Consider the following 20413-nt stretch of genomic DNA (forward strand, 5'->3'; position numbering starts at 1 on the left):
TAATTATTTTTTCTTATATATATTTTCGTGTATTTCCTTATGTTGCTTTTCAAAATATTTCATTAAGTTCCTGTTGCCGGCCATAATTTATATTCTTGGAAGTTATTTACGACTTGGAAACCACATTTGCTTCCTACTGTACAGCATTAACTTATCTGTTGAGCAGTTTGTGTCGTGTGATAATAAGAGGGTGACGCCCCTAACACAACACCTTTACGGGACCCACTGTCACCTTTCACTTCATTATCTACGGACTAAACAAATTAAATTTTATTCTACCGTTAACTTTTATTTCTTCATTGATATTAACAAGTTTACGTCTTAATTCTAATTCAAGTTATTATTATGTAATGTTGAAGGCCTTGTCTAACGCCCTGTCACTACTGTATATATCTCCTTAATTCTTCTGGTGATGGTCATAACTAACACAGCTGTACACAGTGAGTCTCAGTAACTTACAACTTATCTTCACAATCTTCTCTCACAACTTTACGTCTTCCTGCTTCCTTTGACTCACGTTTCTCCTCTTCCCCAACTTTTACAAAATATTATTTTACTCAATTTTTTCTGCTTCTTCAGTTATAAATTTTGACTACTCACCTTAGTTATTGTTAAGTCATCTCCTACCGCTCCCCACGCCCAACACACGTAATAATTCCAAAAACATTTTCTTTACTACATACAGTACAGTCCTCACAACCCAGTAGTCTCACCCCAACCCACACAACACCCCCCCACACCCCATACGTCTCACACCCAGTACAGTCCTCACACCCAGTACAGTCCTCACACCCCAGACAGTCCTCACCCAGTACAGTCCCACCCCAGACAGCCTCACACCCCAGTACAGCTCACACCCAACACCACACCCCAGTACAGTCCTCCCCAGTACAGTCCCACACCCAGTACAGCCTCACACCCCAGTACAGTCCTCACACCCCAGTACAGTCCTCACACCCCAGTACAGTCCTCACACCCCAGTACAGTCTCACACCCCAGTACAGTTCTCACACCCCAGTACAGTCCTCACACCCAGTACAGTCCTCACACCCCAGTACAGTCCTCACACCCCAGTACAGTCCTCAACTACTCCCACACATCAGTCCGCCTCATTGTACAGCTTCCTAGAACTCAACACAAAAGGTTAAATAATTGTCAATATAACGCCTGGGTGTCAGACTCCACTGTACTGTTTTGTGTCTTCCCCAGGTGCTCCTACATGGTCTCTGGTGTAAGGTAGTGTTCTATCATGTAGGTACTACTTCACCACCCCACTACTGTACCTCACTTACGTCTGATCATTGTTATAGTTCTCTCTCTCTCTCTCTCTCTCTCTCTCTCTCTCTCTCTCTCTCTCTCTCTCTCTCTCTCTCTCTCTCTCTCTCTCTCTCTCTCTCTCTCTCTCTCTCTCTCAAAAAATAATATTGTCTGGGCCATGACCGACCCACAACAGTTGTTCCTCACACACTACACTGAGTTCAGTTTCAGAGGAAGCCTACTGGCAGTTCAGAGAGCCAGCCTAATACCAATCGCCTTAACACTGGAATTGGTTGGGTACTTAACGACCAGCTTGGTATGTACTGTAAACACACACATGGTCACTAGATATTGTGGGAACATGGGCATGCTGTGTGGTTATATGTGGGCGACCATGGGCGTAGTGGGCGGCTATGGGCGTAGGCGATTATATATGGGTGGTCATGGATGTAGTGGGCGTGAGAGGGGGACTATGAGCTTGGGCGGATATATATGGGTGCTCATGGGCGTAGGGTAGCTATGGGCGTGGGCGGTTATATGTGACGGCCATGGGCGTGTGGGTGGTATTACAACACAACAGTAAGTGAGTCAACACACCTGAGCACACGAGTCAACACACATCTGAGCACACAGTCAGCACACACCTGAGCACACAGTCACACACACCTGAGCACACATCAACACACACCTGACACACCTGAGCACACAAGTCAACACACCTGGCACACACACACCGAGCACACGAATCAACACACACCTGAGCACACAACACACACCCACTCAACACACACCTGAGCAAACACACACACCTGAGCAAACACAACCTGAGCACACAGTCAACACACACCTGAGCACACGAGTCAACACACACCTGAGCAGTCAAACCACCTGACACACAGTCAACACACACCTGAGCACACGATCACACACACAACACCTGAACACGGCACACACACTGACGAGCACACACACACCAACACCTGAGACACGAGTCACACACACCTGAACACACAGTCAATACACACCTGAGCACACGAGTCAACACACACCTGAGCACACGGTCAACACACACCTGAGCACACAGTCAACACACCTGACACGAGTCAAAACACCTGAGCACACGAGTCAACAACACTGAGCACACGAGTCAACACACACCTGAGCACACGAGTCAACACACACCTGAGCACACGAGTCAACACACACCTGAGCACACGGTCAACACACACGTCACAACACCTGAGCACACGAGTCAACACACACCTGAGCAACCAGTCAACACACACCTGAGCACACGAGTCAACACACACCTGAGCACAGTCAACACACACCTGAGCACACAGTCAACACACACCTGAGCACACGAGTCAACACACACCTGAGAACACGAGTCAACACACACCTGAGAACACGAGTCAACACACACCTGAGCACACGAGTCAACACACACCTGAGCACACGAGTCAACACACACCTGAGCACACGAGTCACACACACACCTGAGCACACGAGTCAACACACACCTGAGCAACGAGTCAACACACACCTGAGCACAGAGTCAACACACACCTGAGCACACGAGTCAACACACACACAGTACACCTGAGCACACGTCAACACACACCTGGCACGAGTCAATAACACCTGAGCACACGAGTCAATATACACCTGAGCACACAGTCAACACACACCTGAGCACACGCAAACACAGCACACACACCTGAGCACACGAGTCAACACCACCTGAGCACGAGTCAACACACACCTGAGCACGAGTCAACACACACCTGAGCACACAGTCAACACACACCTGAGCACACGAGTCAACACACACCTGAGCACAGTCAAACACCTGAACACCCACACACACCAGTCAACATACACCTGAGCACACGAGTCAACACACACCTGAGCACACGAGTCAACACACCTGAGCACACGAGTCAACACACACCTGAGCACACGAGTCAACACACACCTGAGCACACAGGTCAACACACACCTGAGCACACGAGTCAACACACCTGAGCACACAGCAACACCTGAGCACACGAGTCAACACACCTGAGCACACGAGTCAACACACACCTGAGCACGAGTCAATATACACCTGAGCACACGCGTCAACACACACCTGAGCAGTTATACACCTGAGCACACGCGTCAACACACACCTGAGGCACGAGTCAATATACACCTGAGCACACGAGTCAACACACACCTGAGCACAGGTCAACACACACCTGAGCACACGAGGTCAACACACACCTGAGCACACAGTCAACACACACCTGAGCACACGAGTCCAACACACACCTGAGCACACAGTCAACACACACCTGAGCACACGAGTCAACACACCTGAGCACACAAGTCAACACACACCTGAGCACGCAACCCAAGCACGTCAACACACACCTGAGCACAGAGTCAACACACACCTGAGCACACGAGTCAACACACCTGAGCACACGAGTCAACACACACCTGAGCACACGAGTCAACACACCTGAGCACACGAGTCAACACACACCTGAGCACACAGTCAACACACACCTGAGCACACAGTCAACACACACCTGAGCACACGAGTCACACACCTGAGCACGAGTCAACATACACCTGAGCACACGCGTCAACACACACCTGAGCACAGGTCAATATACACCTGAGCACGCGTCAACACACACCTGAGGAGTCAACACACACCTGAGCACACGAGTCAACACACACCTGAGCACACGAGTCAACACACACCTGAGCACACGAGTCAACACACACCTGAGCACGAACACACACCTGAGCACACGAGTCAACACACACCTGAGACGAGAGTCAACACACACCTGAGCACACGAGTCAACACACACCTGAGCACGAGTCAATATACACCTGAGCCACGACAACACACACCTGAGCACGAGTCAACACACACCTGAGCACACGAGTCAACACACAGGTTAATAAACGAGAACAACAGTGACATTATAATTTCCTGTTAGAAGGAAATAGACTGAATACTGAGTGGGGCGAGGCTGGTCACGTCTCGCTATTACTACACAATGTTATATTTACTTTCTTTTTTAACGTGGATGTATGAGAGATATTTGTAGCTTCTAGTGGAGGAACGTATATATACACTGTTATGTTTTGTTGTATTTGTTTTCATTATTCAAAAACTAAGGCGGATTTGCTTAGAAATACAACAGCGTGTTGTTGTTGTTGTAGGTTATAACACTACCATTAAACATCCAGCTACAATCACATTTAGTAAACTATATATATATATATATATATATATATATATATGTGTGTGTGTGATTTTTTTTCTTGTTTCGTTTTTGAGGATTAGTCTAAGAAATATATTATAATAATAATAATAATAATAATAATAATAATAATAATAATAATAATAATAATAATAATAATAATAATAATAATAATAAATCAAAATTAATAAATAATCAGAAAATATTAAATAAAATAAATAATATAATATATAATAAAAGACCATAAAAAAGATCAGTAGATAGAAATGATATATGTATATTGTGATTTCATATGAAATGAAATCCGTCATCAACCTGGGACTTGGTCACACTATTTTCGTGATACTCCATATGGCATGAGGTCTACCATTAGACAACACATTGTAAGCAGTATCTTCCCAGGCAGTAATACCTCCCTGTTTTGATAGCTACCCTATCCCTACTATTGAAGAAATTGTATTAGTTGTGAAATAGAGTTAAAGATCCTTTGTAACTAATATATGAGTAGTGATCAACCTCAAAATCTATCCATTAGTCCCTTTGTGAATAATTAGGAGGCAAGAATTCAAGTCTGGAGGCGTTATTGAGAAAGAAACCAACCCGCTCTTAGCACTGAGATTAGAGAAAAAAAAGCTGTAAAAATTATTCTTCTTCCTCTTAGAGGCTGGCAGGACGGGACGCTTCGTCTCCGTAAAGACAAATCTTATAGTCCTAGCTACAGTGTGAATGTCAGCCCTGAGTTGGGCAGTGAGTTCTTTTTGATTAAAATTCATTATGATGTTCATTATTACCTGGAAGATTTGTTTTTTGATTATGTCTTTCTGATGAGGTGTGGATTTATACAGACCAATTTCATGCGAACAAGTCAGATGTTGCTCATTGCATTAGTACTGATCATTTAGTGTGGTTAAAAGACATAATTAATTGGGTATGTAAAAATTGCATATTTTGGTTAAATAATATTTTGTTTTGTATCTTGGGGAGGAAGTGATCATCTCTGTTCGTTTATCAATTAAGTGCTTCTACTCTCCTGCAATCAATGAGTGTTTTAGGAAGGTGAAAAAAATTAAAGAAAATTACTGCGTTGTGTCAGTTTTATAACTGGCACATCTTGCTTCTACTCTTGTTGCTGGGGGGACTTTAATCGTTAACTTGAATCTATTAAAAATTAACTTCCAGGATCTTGCTCTTGGTTAATTTGTCAAACAATTCTCTGGCATCGCTTATGCCATCAGCCACCATGCACTACACACTGAAATAATAACATCTTTACGTAAGAGGAGGTAGGACAGATGAAATATAATATAATCAGGTGGCGCTTGGCTTGTGATGTGAGTTGGGCGTGAGTGATGAACAAGGGTGGTGGTGGTGGTGACAGGGGCGGCCCGCTCAGGTGGTGGTAAAGACTACCATCTGGAGTTAGTTCCTTACAAGAGCCACAGGGGGAGTTGATTTTGCCTTGGCCACCTACTTTATTGTACCACCCATCCTGTGGTGAAGTAGCGCAAAAGAGGGAATTCTGAAGTGGGGAGTTCACAACAGGTCATAATAGATTAACCCAATGGTCCAAGGATATTATGGCATTGAATGGTACGTGTTTCAATTGATATTTGTTGGTTCTTATACATAAAGGCCAACTTATTCTGTAACTGCGTGATACAGGTGTGTGAGCAGTATCTAGCTCACACTTTGTTATTGATGCTTGTGTGAAGTATTTAAACTCATTGTGTATTTGGATCACTAGATACTAAGTAGAAAAATGGATACAATCTTAATATGTCATTTATCTTGCCGTGAAGATGAAATGTTGTGTCATTCACACGGTGTGCTTGGACCTGTACCCTAAAGTTCAATCTTCACAATCAAACGTAAATGTTCGAGTGTGTGTGTATGTCTGTACACTTTACCATTTTAATCTTATTTATCTACCTGGGAACATACTGCCAAAGGTACTTATATCCTAACCTTAATCTGGCAGTTTACAACATCTTGTAATCTAGTAGTCATATTACTTGCTCCATATACAGTACATGTTTCATGATACATCTCATCATAGTAAACTATGGATCTGACTGGTGCCACATTGATCTACTTGCGTCAAATTCACCAATAAGTTCACCTAGTACGGATTTAAGGGTTCTTTTTGTAGACTAAATTGTAATCAACTTAATCTTCATTAGACCTTGGAGTTTGACAAAGACATCGACTCGGTCATGTTTTATAGGGCCTATGTGAGAGGATCCTAGCAGTTGTGAGAAAAACTGAGGGTGTGGGAGAGCACAGGGGTGTGGGAGAAAGCACAGGGGGTGTGGGAGAAGCACAGGGGCGGCGTGGGAAGGCAGGGCGTCGGGAGGCACGGGGCGTGGGAGGCACCAGGCAGTGGGGAGGCTTCGCAGGGGTGTGGGGAATATAGGGCTGTAGGAGGCGCGGGGCGTGGGAGAGGCCTGGGGCGTGGGAGGCGCGTGGGCGTGGGAGGCGCGGGGCTGGGAGAGCGCGGGGTGCCGGGAAGGCCTGCGGTGTGGGAGAGCACGAAGGGCGTGGGAGGCGCGAAGGGCTGTGGGAGGCGGGGGCGTGGGGCGCAGAGGCGTGGGGAAGGCGCGTGGAGAGGCGCGGGGGGCGTGGGAGGCGCGTGGGCGTGGGAGGCGCGGGGGCGTGGGGAAGAACGCAGGGGCGTGGGGAGGCGCGTGGGCGTGGGGGAGGGCGCGAGGCGTGGGAAGGCGCAGGGGCCGTGGGCGCGTGGGCGTGCAGGAGGCGCGGGCGTCCGGGAGGCGCGCGGGGGGTGTGGAGAGGGCGCAGGGGGGTGGGGAGGGCGCGGGGGGTGTGGGAGGCGCGGGGGCGTGGGAGGCGCGGGGGCGTGGGAGGCACGAGGCGTGGGAGGCCCGCAGGGGGAGAGCCTTGTCAGAGCGTGGGCTGGGGGGGGCGTGGGGAGGGCGATAGATGGGAGGGCGCGGGGGTTGGGGGCGGGGGGACGTGGGCATGGGGGGTTGGAGGGCGCGGGGTGTGGGAGGCGCGGGGGCGTGGGGCGCGTGGGCGTGGGGAGGGCCCGCCAGAGATAGAGGAAACCTGAGGTGTAAAGGCATGAGGTGTGGGAGAAATATGAGGGTGTGGAGGGGGCGTGGGGAAGCTGTGAGGGGTGTGGGGTACAGGGGGGCGTGGGGAGAGCATCAAGGACTCCTGTGTCTGCCGTTATTGTACGGTAAAACAGCTCACGTGTTCTTACAATGCTTATCCTTTCTACTGTCTCCTCACCAACACAGGAAGTAATACTGTAATTATATCAAACGCCCATCTGAAGACAACCAACAATGGACAAGGGCATCTGGCCTCAATCCTCAGTACTAAAGTGTCGTCCCCTCCCACAATAACTCTGAGAACTCGTTAATACTCCTCCACCATAGTAGAGTTGGCGACCTCCACACTCCCCAGATTGAAACTACCTCCCCACCCCAAGACATGTGCTGCTCCCTACTTACGTTATCCTAACCTTTAGGGTCTCTGCAGAAACCCTGGATACATGTCACCTCCAAGACCATTCTTTCCTCTCATCTTCTTATCCACATTATTAAACGATATGTTTCTTTTAAAACAAGCTCATTATGTGCTTAGGGAGACAGTCTCTAACCACTTACATGGGTTCTCCTCTGTACTGAATAAAATCGTCTCGCGTTGGCCAAATAAAATATTAAAAGTAGCGTCCCCGTAGTGAAGGGGTAAGAGGAATATATCTACATCTATCAATTATTTTATTCAATATATTTGATGAAACATTGTTATTATTGTTTTAAAAATAAAATGTATTGCTGTCGGCAGGCTGAAGGGCTATAAAACTCAGGAAGATTATTTCTGCTTAGGCAGTTGGGGGGACAATAGGGTCAAAATTAGCTGTCCTCCGTCTGGCCTCCGTGTTTTTCACATTTTACAGATCCATTATAAAATTAAAGGAATTTCTTTGTCCCACGCTGTTATTGAAGCATAAAAATAACTTTCATAATCAAAATATTGACTTAATCTGATGAAATGTTATTTGCTTCTTATTTCGGTATTTTCACTGTTTATCAAGTATGAATGGGTATTGGTTATTATTATGACGGACGTGATTGGTGGATAGGTTGCTATAGGTCATATGGGCTGGCCGTTTTGGAATCACAAATTCCACGTGGGGCATCAAGACACATTCCACCAACTATACAAAACTTACCAGGAAGGTAGGTCAGTGACTTCCAGCATAAGAAACTCGTGATGTCCCAGGAGGTTAGTGTCTGCCTTCCTCACGTATACTAATCTATTTGGTAGCCGAACATCATATTAGCGTTACGCCAAGGATAAATACATCATTTACATTTCTTATATTCGGCTTCTATACGGACAAAATTGCTCCCTTATATCAATGTATCTATCATCCGGGTCTCATAATGTTTCACAGTGTGCAGACGAAGACTTTTTTGATATATTTAACAGAATATAAGAATGGAAACTGGTTGAGTTCTCCTTTCACAGTAAGTTAATTATGAAGGGTTGTGAGAACCACCCCAAACAATTCGCTGTATGACTTCGTCTCTTGTGTTGGACCAAAAGAGTTCGCCACTCAGGAAGGTTACGGCGTTCCGTCAAGTTTCTTCAATCCCATGTCATGGATCGTCATATCAACGTCACCTGAGAGACAAGACCATTGTGGCCTATCTTAGAGTTCTAGACAACTTGGCGGTGGTGTTTGTTAAGTGATGGCGATCTGTAATGGTTGGGCTTAGAATCAAGATGACAAATTCCACCTATATTAATTAAACGGTCTCCGGATTACGGAAGAATAATGACTTTAATATTCTTGAATCAAGAAAAAATATACTTGTTTGTACATCATCATATTATTACCTCCCTCCTCTCACCCACCCACACTGCACTCCTCAATAGCTATTTAAAATGTATTTTATTCTGCTGATCCCTTTAATCTTCTAGGTAGTGAAAGAGTATTGATCATGGTGTTGCCAGGCTTTACTTACTGTCATTTTTATCACCAATTGGTCAGCCTCTTTTATATTCACCCCAAATTCTCCTGAGAGGTATCGTTTTGGTGGCCAGACGCCTGACTTACTATCTATCAGCAAGGTATTACATATATATAGAAGCAACAAAGGTGATAGTTGCGCTGTCTCACATGCGTCATCTTTATATAAAAATAAGTCGTTGACTTCGAGAAAGATCGTAGAGGAAAGACTTGCTCCTTCAGCACTGTGTTATGGTACAGTCCCGGGGCAGAGTTCTGTCAGTCCTCCATTCTCCAGACTCTAGACGCCCTGTAGATCCAGACACACACAAATTCATGAAACTCAAGGTTCATGTATGTGGGGCGGAGGATTAACTTGGGCCTGTTTCTCACGTGACTATAAGATGGACACACTCAAAGTATCTATAGAGCAACATTTGGTCGCCAGCAGTTACCTCTCGCAACTAGTTACATTATAACAGTGAGTCCAGACTGACATTTGATCTAACCTTTAGTGTGTTATCACTTCACCTCACAATAATCCTTACTCATAGACTGAGTTATATTCAATTATGTCTGCTGTAATACAGGACCCAATTTTAAAAAAGTCACGATTACTTTATATTAACTTTACAGCTATTGAACTTAACGACATTATGCGTCAAAATATATGAGACTTGAAAAATAAAAATAATACTGAAAATGGATTAACATAATTAAAGCTATTGCTGTTTTTGGTATATATATATATATAATTTCTTTATATACGAGTAGAAGTCCTTTGGTGAGGAGTTGCCACTATCCTCATTTAAATTCCTAACCTGGGAGGAACCTGTACAGAGACCATAAATGGTTATCGGGCGTTCCTGTGGATCAGCGTCACCTAAATTCTAACCACGTTGTCTGCCGTGCTTGTGGTCCAGCGGGGGAACTGCCAAGTACTGTCACAACTATTATCACCATACAATAAGCACCACACAATGAGCACCACAATATTATCACCACACTATGAGCACCACACTATTGTCGCCACACAATGAGCACCACACTATTATCACCACACAATGAGCACAATACAATGAGCACCACCCAATATTATCACCACACAATGAGCACGACACTATTATCACCACACAATGAGCACCATACAATGAGCACCACCCAATATTATCACCACACAATGAGCACCACACTATTATCACCACACAATGAGAACTACACTATTATCACCATACAATGAGCACCACACTATTATCACCACGCAATGAGCACCATACTATGAGCACCACACAATGAGCACCACACTATTATTACCACACAATAAGTACCACACTTATCGCCACACAATGAGCACCACACAATGAGCACCACACTATGAGCACTACACTACTGTCGCCACACAATGGGCACACAGAGCACCACACTATTATCACCACACAATGGGCACCATACAATGAGCACCACCCAATATTATCTATTATCACCACGCAATGAGCACCATACTATGAGCACCACACAATGAGCACCACACTATTATTACCACGCAATGAGCACCACACTTATCGCCACACTATGAGCACCAACTATTATCACCACACAATAAGCACTACACTATGAGCACCACACAATGAGCACCAACTATTATCACCACACAATAAGCACTACACTATGAGCACTACACTATGAGCACCACACAATGAGCACCACACTATTGTCGCCACACAATGAGCACCACACTATTGTCGCCACACAATGAGCACCATACAATGGGCACCACAATATTATCACCACACAATGAGCACGACACTATTATCACCACAATGGGCACGACACTATTATCACCACACAATGAGCACCATACAATGAACACCACCCAATATTATCACCACAATGAGCACCCTATTATCACCACACAATGAGAACTACACTATTATCACCATACAATGAGCACCACACTATTATCACCACGCAATGAGCACCATACTATGAGCACCACACAATGGGCACCACACTATTATTACCACACAATAAGTACCACACTTATCGCCACACAATGAGCACCACACAATGAGCACCACACTATGGCACTACACTATGTCCATACACAATGAGGCACCACACAATGAGCACCACACTATCACCACACAATGAGCACCATACAATGAGCACCACCCAATATTATCACCACACAATGAGCACGACACTATTATCACCACACAATGAGCACCATACAGGCACCACCCAATATTATCACCACACAGACACCACACTATTATCACCACAGAATAGAACTACACTATTATCACCATACAATGAGCACCACACTATTATCACCACGCAATGGGCACCACACTATAGAGCACCAGAGCACCAACTATTATCACCATACAATAAGCACCACACAATGAGCACCACACTATTGTCGCCACACAATGAGCACCACACTATTATCACCACACTGAGCACCATACAATGAGCACCACCCAATATTATCACCACAATGAGGCACCACACTATTATCACCACAATGAGCACCATACAATGAGCACCACCCAATATTATCACCACACAATGAGCACCACACTATAATCACCACACAATGAGCACCATACTGAACCACCCAATATTATCACCACATGAGCACCACCCAATATTATCACCACACAATGGGCACCACAAAATATTATAACCACACAATGAGCACACACAATATTATCACCACACAATGAGCACCACACAATATATCACCACACAACGACCACCAAACAATATTATCACAAATTATCACCACACAATGAGCACCACACTATTAACACCATATGAACGTCACAATATTATCACCACACAATGAGCACCACACAATATCACCACACAATATTATCACCACACAATGAGCATCCCACAATATTATCACCACATAATGAGCACCACACAATATTATCACACATGAGCACCACACAATATTATCACCACACAATGAGACCATATGAACGTCAATATTATCACCACACAATTAGCACCACACAATATTATCACCACAAATTATCATCACAAAATTATCACCCCACAATGAGCACCACACATTATCACCACACAATGAGCACCACACAATATCACCACACAATGAGCACCACACAAATATCACCACAATGAGCACCACACAATATTATCACCACACAATGAGCACCACACAATATTATCACCACACAATATTATCACCACATAATGAGCACTACATAATATTATCACCACATAATGAGCATCCCACAATATTATCACCACACAATGAGCACCACACAATATTATCACCACACAAGAGCACACAATATTATCACCGCACAATGAGCACCACAATATTATCAACAATGAGCACCAACACATATTCACACACTATCACCACACAATGAGCACCACACAATATTATCACCACACAATGAGCACCACACAATTATCACCACACAATGAGCACCACACAATATTATCACCACACAATGAGCACCACACAATATTATCACCAACAATAGAGCACCATATGAACGTCACAATATTATCACCACACAATGAGCAACACACAATATTATCACCAAAAAATTATCATCACAAAATTATCACCCCACAATGAGCACCACACAATATTATCACCACACAATGAGCACCACACAATATTATCACCACACAATGAGCACCACACATTATCACCACACAATGAGCACCACACAATATTATCACCACACAATGAGCACCACACACATACCACACAATATTATCACCACAATGAGCACCACAATATTATCACCACACAATGAGCATCCCACACATATCACCAACAATGAGCACCACACAATATTATCACCACACAATGAGCACCACACACATTATCACCACACAATGCGCACCACACAATATTATCACCACACAATGCGCACCACACATATTATCACCACACATTGCACCACACAATATTATCAACACAATATTATCACCACACAATGAGCACCACACAATATTATCACCACGCAATGAGCATCACACAATATTATCACCACACAATGAGCACCACACAATATTATCACCACACAATGAGCACCACACAATATCACCACACAATGCGCACCACAATATTATCACCACACAATGAGCACCACACAATTATCACCACAATGAGCACCACACAATTATCACCACACAATGAGCACACACAATATCACCACACAATGAGCACCACACAATATTATCACCACACAATGAGCACCACACAATATTATCACCACACAATGAACACCACACAATATTATCACCACACAATGAGCACCACACAACATTATCACCACACACGAGAACACACAAATTATCACCACACAATGAGCACACACAATATTATCACCACACAATGTGCACCACACAATGAGCACCACACAATATTATCACCACACAATGCGCACCACACAAATATCACCACACAATGCGCACCACACAATATCACCACACAATGAGCACCACACAATATTATCACCACACAATATTATCACCACACAATGCGCACCACACAATATTATCACCACACAATGCGCACCACCAATATTATCACCACACAATGAGCACCACACAATATTATCACCACACAATGAGCACCACACAATATTATCACCACATAATGCACCACACAATATTATCACCACACAATGAGCACCACACAATATTATCACCACACAATGAGCACCACACATATCACCACACAATGCGCACCACACAATATTATCACCACACAATGAGCACCACACAATATTATCACCACACAATGAGCACCACAATATTATCACCACACAATGAGCACCACACATTATCACCACACAATGAGCACCACACAATATTATCACCACACAATGGGCACCACACAATTATCACCAAACAATGGGCACCACAATATTATCACCACACGAGCACCACACAATATTATCACCACACAATGAGCACCACACAATATTATCACCACAATGAGCACCACACAATATTATCACCACACAATGAGCACCACACAATATTATCACCACACAATGCGCACCACACAATATTATCACACCACAATGAGCACCACACAATATTATCACCACACAATGAGCACCACACAATATTATCACCACACAATGAGCACCACACAATATTATCACCACACAATGAGCACCACACAATATTATCACCACACAATGGGCACCACACAATATTATCACCACACAATGAGCACCACACAATATTATCACCACACAATGGGCACCACACAATATTATCACCACAATGAGCACCACACAATATTATCACCACACAATGGGCACCACAATATTATCACCACACAATGAGCACCACACAATTATCACCACACAGGCACCACACAATTATCACCACACATAGGCACCACACAATATTATCACCACAATGAGCACCACACAATATTATCACCACACAATGAGCACCACACAATATTATCACCACACAATGCGCACCACACAATATCACCACACAATGAGCACCACCCTATTATCACCACACAATGAGCACCACCCTATTATCACCACACAATGAGCACCACCCTAATATCACCACACACTATTTGCACCATACTGGCTACACTAGGCTCCCTGGTTCCTCATCGGGTATACATTGGTCAGACACTTTACTGGTCTATGAAGCCTCATCACATACCTTCCTTACCGCAGCCTGACCAACACAACCATGTCACTGATCATGAAGTGGACAGAGACCAACTGGCTGAGGAATAATACACACACACGTCCAAGTCTCCCCATACTGTACAGTCATACTTTTCGTGTATGCTATGGTGTCCAGGCACTATGGTCGCCCAGGCACTATGGTCGTCATGTCCCCGTAGTCGTGGTGGTAATGGGGGTTCATGGGCCTAGCCACATATTACATTCTCCAGGTAGTGTGGCAGCGGACACTCCGGGTAGTGTGGCAGCGGACACTCCGGGTAGTGTGGCAGCGGACACTCCGGGTAGTGTGGCAGCGGACACTCCGGATAGTGTGTCAGCGGACACTCCCGGTAGTGTGGCAGCGGACACTCCGGGTAGTGTGGCAGCGGACACTCCGGGTAGTGTGGTAGCGGACACTCCGGGTAGTGTGGCAGCGGACACTCCGGGTAGTGTGGCAGCGGACACTCCGGGTAGTGTGGCAGCGGACACTCCGGGTAGTGTGGCAGCCGACACTCCGGTGTGGCAGACACTCGGGTAATATGGCAGCAAACACTCCGGGTAGTGTGGCAGCAAACACTCCGGGTAGTGTGGCAGCAAACACTCCGGTAGTGTGGCAGCAAACACTCCGGTAGTGTGGGCAGCAAACACTCCGGTAGTGTGGCAGCAAACACTCCGGGTAGTGTGGCAGCAAACACTCCGGGTAGTGTGGCAGCGGACACTCCGGGTAGTGTGGCAGCGGACACTCCGGGTAGTGTGGCAGCGGACACTCCGGGTAGTGTGGCAGCGGACACTCCAGGTAGTGTGACAGCGGATACTCCAGGTAGTGTGACAGCGGACACTCCAGGTAGTGTGGCAGCGGACACTCCAGGTAGTGTGGCAGCGGACACTCCAGGTAGTGTGGCAGCGGACACCCGGTAGTGGCAGTGGACACTCCGGTAGTGTGGCAGCGGACACTCGGTAGTGTGTGGCAGCGACACTCCGGTAGTGTGTCAGCGACACTCTGGGTAGTGTGGCAGCGACACTCGGTAGTGTGTCAGCGACACTCCGGTAGTGTGTCAGCGACACCCGGTAGTGTGTCAGCGACACTCCGGGTAGTGTGTCAGCGACACTGGTAGTGTGCTGGAACCCTGGGTAGTGTGACATGGCGGACACCCAGGTAGTGTGGCAGCGACACCTCGGTAGTGTGGCAGGACACTCCGGTAGTGTGTCAGCGACACTCGGTAGTGTCAGCGACACTCCGGGTAGTGTGTCAGCGACACTCCGGGTAGTGTGGCAGCGACACCGGTGTGGGCAGGACACCGTAGTGTGGCAGCGACACTCCAGGTAGTGTGGCAGTGACACCGGTAGTGTGGCAGCGAACACCCGTAGTGTGGCAGTGGACACTGTATGGCAGCGACACTCCGGTAGTGTGGCAGGACACCCGGTAGTGTGTCAGCGACACCGGGTAGTGTGGCAGCGACACCCGGTAGTGTGGCAGCGACACCTGGTAGTGTGGCAGTGGACACTCCGGTAGTGTGTCACGACACCTGGTAGGGCAGCGACACCCGGTAGTGTGTCAGTGACACCCGGTAGTGTGGCAGTGGACACTGGTAGTGTGGCAGCGACACTCCGGGTAGTGTGGCAGCGACACTCCGGTAGTGTGGCAGTGGACACCCGGTAGTGTGGCAGCGACTTCCGGGTAGTGTGGCAGGACACTCCGGTAGTGTGGCAGTGGACACCCGGGTAGTGTGTCAGTGACACCCGGTTGTGTGTGGCAGCGACACTCCGGTAGTGTGGCAGTGGACACTCCGGGTAGTGTGGCAGGACACTCCCGGGTAGGCAGTGGACACCTGGGTAGTGTGCAGTGACACTCCGGGTAGTGTGTCAGCACACCTGCAGGGCAGGACACTCCGGTAGTGTGTCAGTGGACACTCCGGTAGTGTGTCAGTGGACACTCCGGGTAGTGTGGCAGTGGACACTCCGGGGTGTGGCAGTGGACACCCGGGTAGTGTGGCAGTGGACACCCGGTAGTGTGGCAGTGGACACTGTAGTGTGTCAGTGGACACCCGGTGTGGGCAGTGGACACTCCGGGTAGTGTGGCAGCGACACTCCGGGCACACTCCGGGTGGCAGTGACACCTGGTAGTGTGGCAGCGACACCCGGTAGTGTGTCAGTGGACACCCGGTAGTGTGGCAGCGACACCGGTAGTGTGGCAGCGACACTCCGGTAGTGTGGCAGTGGACACCCGGTAGTGTGGCAGTGGACACTCCGGTAGTGTGGCAGTGGACACCTGTGGCAGTGGACATCCGGGTAGTGTGTGCAGTGGACACTCCGGGTAGTGTGGCAGTGGCACCCGGGTAGTGTGTCAGTGGACACCGGTAGTGTGTCAGTGGACACCGGTAGTGTGGCAGGACACCCGGGTAGTGTGGCAGTGGACACCTGGTAGTGGTGCGGACACCTGCAGGTGGCAGTGGACACTCCGGGTAGTGTGTCAGTGGACACTCCGGGTTGTGTGGCAGCGGACACTCACCAGGTAAACACTTGGTGGTGAGTGCCTGACCCATCATATATTCCCTGGAGAGAACTTTTGTAATAATGTGAACTGTTTAATGTGTTTGTGAACGTGAAGTGAGGCTTATGAGGGAATATCCTCACGTGGGCTTGGAACGAAGTGAGGCTTATGAGGAATATCCTCACGTGTGCTTGAACGTGAAGTGAGGCTTATGAGGAATATCCTCACGGTGCTTGTGAACGTGAAGTGAGGCTTATGAGGGAATATCCCACGTGTGCTTGTGAACGAAGTGAGGCTTATGAGGAATTTCCTGCGGTGCTTGTGAACGTGAAGTGAGGCTTATGAGGGAATATCCTCACGTGTGCTTGTGAACGTGAAGTGAGGCTTATGAGGGAATATCCTCACGTGCTTGTGAACGAAGTGAGGCTTATGAGGGAATATCCTCACGTGTGCTTGTGAACGTGAAGTGAGGCTTATGAGGGAATATCCTCACGTGTGTTTGTGAACGTGAAGTGAGGCTTATGAGGGAATATCCTCACGTGCTTGGAACGTGAAGTGAGGCTTATGAGGGAATATCCTCGCGTGTGCTTAGGAACGTGAAGTGAGGCTTATGAGGGAATATCCTCACGTGTGCTTGTGAACGTGAAGTGAGGCTTATGAGGGAATATCCTCACGTGTGCTTGTGAACGAAGTGAGGCTTATGAGGGAATATCCTCGCGTGTGCTTGTGAACGTGAAGTGAAGCTTATGAGGAATATCCTCACTGTGCTTGTGAACGTGAAGTGAGGCTTATGAGGGAATATCCTCACGTGTGCTTGTGAACGTGAAGTGAGGCTTATGAGGGAATATCCTCGCAGTGCTTGTGAACGAAGTGAGGCTTATGAGGAATATCCTCACGTGCTTGTGAACGAAGTGAGGCTATGAGGGAATATCCTCACGTGTGCTTGTGAACGTGAAGTAAGGCTTATGAGAGAATATCCTCGCATGTGCTTGTGAACGTGAAGTAAGGCTTATGAGAGAATATCCTCGAGTGTGCTTGTGAACGTGAAGTGAGGCTTATGAGGGAATATCCTCACGTGTGCTTGTGAACGTGAAGTGAGGCTTATGAGGGAATATCCTCGCATGTGCTTGGAACGTGAAGTAAGGTTATGAGAGAATATCCTCGCATGTGCTGTGAACGTGAAGTAAGGCTTATGAGAGAATATCCTCGAGTGTGCTTGTGAACGTGAAGTGAGGCTCATGAGAGAATATCCTCGCATGTGCTTGGAACGTGAAGTAGAAGCTTATGAGAGAATATCCTCGCATGTGCTTGTGAACGTGAAGTAAGGCTTATGAGAGAATATCCTCGAGTGTGCTTGTGAACGTGAAGTAAGGCTCATGAGAATATCTCGCATGTGCTTGTGAACGTGAAGTAAGGCTTATGAGAGAATATCCTCGCATGTGCTTAGAACGTGAAGTAAAGCTTATGAGAGAATATCCTCGAGTGTGCTTGTGAACGAAGTAAAGCTTATGAGAGAATATCCTCGCGTGTGCTTGTGAACGTGAAGTGAGGCTCATGAGAGAATATCCTCGCATGTGCTTGTGAACGTGAAGTAAAGCTTGGAGAGAATATCCTCGAGTGTGCTTGTGAACGTGAAGTAAGGCTTATGAAAGAATATCCTCGCGTGTGCTTGTGAACGTGAAGTGAGGCTCATGAGAGAATATCCTCGCATGTGCTTGTGAACGTGAAGTAAGGCTTATGAGAGAATATCCTCGCGTGTAATTATTTCCTCCAAAATCAACGGTGAAAACAGGATTGACTGTAGTGTTGTAAATATCGACGCCGACGGTGTTTTAGTGTTGAGGTGTGGTAATGTGTCTTGCCACTTACGAGATTTGTTATGGAGACGATTGTAACAGTTGGTTATCTTTCACACTCTCAAATCATGGTATCCATTTTCCCTGGTGAGTGATGAACCACAATGACAGTTTTATTGAGGTAAGGTACAGTTTTACAGCAGTAGTCACAGACGATTTAAAGACTTTATCTCTTCGACAACAGCATCTGACACATGGCTCTGGACCAGCCTGTGCTTCACCCTGTTACCTTGTGGTATATTGTACTACACACAAAGTCGAGTAAGGAGCGTGTTTGACCAGTTTGTTAACTCTATACAAGCTTCCCTTACCAAGATTCAAAATCTGGAACTTAAAGCCCAGCCCCAACACTCAAACCGGTGTTCTTTCGTGTTGTGTACATCTGTTGTCTGTGTCCACTGTTAAATAATCTGCGTCAGGTTACTCGAGGTCTTCACGAATTGTCGACTTTCACCATCAACTAGCGAACCTGACCTGCGCGAACCAAACCTGACGTGAGTATTGCAGAGTTTAACAACTGACGTCTCCGTATACTTATGTCTCCTCAACCAGAACTATCTCATGTGCGGGCCGTCCGGTGTAGTATGTGATATACAGACCCCACAATATCCACTTCTGTCTTCACCATAAATATATCATCACATAACTCCCACTGTAGGAGGAACTAAAGCACAGATAAACAGCACTGTAGTATATATAAAAGTGCTAATCAACTTGCAGTTCACCACATCATATATGCATAACTTTGTGAACGACTGAGTAAAACAAACAACTAAAGACCTCAAGCAAGGTTGGACTTGTTATTATTCATCGAATTTAAACCAGCAATACGTGAACTGAACGAAGTACACTGA

General features: G+C 46.4%; 1 protein-coding gene across 1 annotated transcript; it reads right to left on the reverse strand.

The window, feature by feature from the left end:
- Nucleotides 1-6847: 6847 nt before the first annotated feature.
- Nucleotides 6848-8059, reverse strand: LOC121855782 (vegetative cell wall protein gp1-like; the record flags this gene model as incomplete). The annotated part of the gene is made up of 3 exons (XM_042350894.1): nucleotides 8011-8059; nucleotides 7392-7589; nucleotides 6848-7080 (listed from the first exon to the last, which is right to left on the reverse strand). Coding segments are annotated over exons 1-3 (480 nt in total), but the record flags the coding sequence as incomplete, so codon positions are not given.
- Nucleotides 8060-20413: the final 12354 nt, after the last annotated feature.

This window comes from Homarus americanus, unplaced genomic scaffold (genome assembly GCF_018991925.1).
Source record: "Homarus americanus isolate GMGI-L3 unplaced genomic scaffold, GMGI_Hamer_2.0 scaffold7660, whole genome shotgun sequence".
NCBI lineage: Eukaryota > Metazoa > Arthropoda > Malacostraca > Decapoda > Nephropidae > Homarus > Homarus americanus.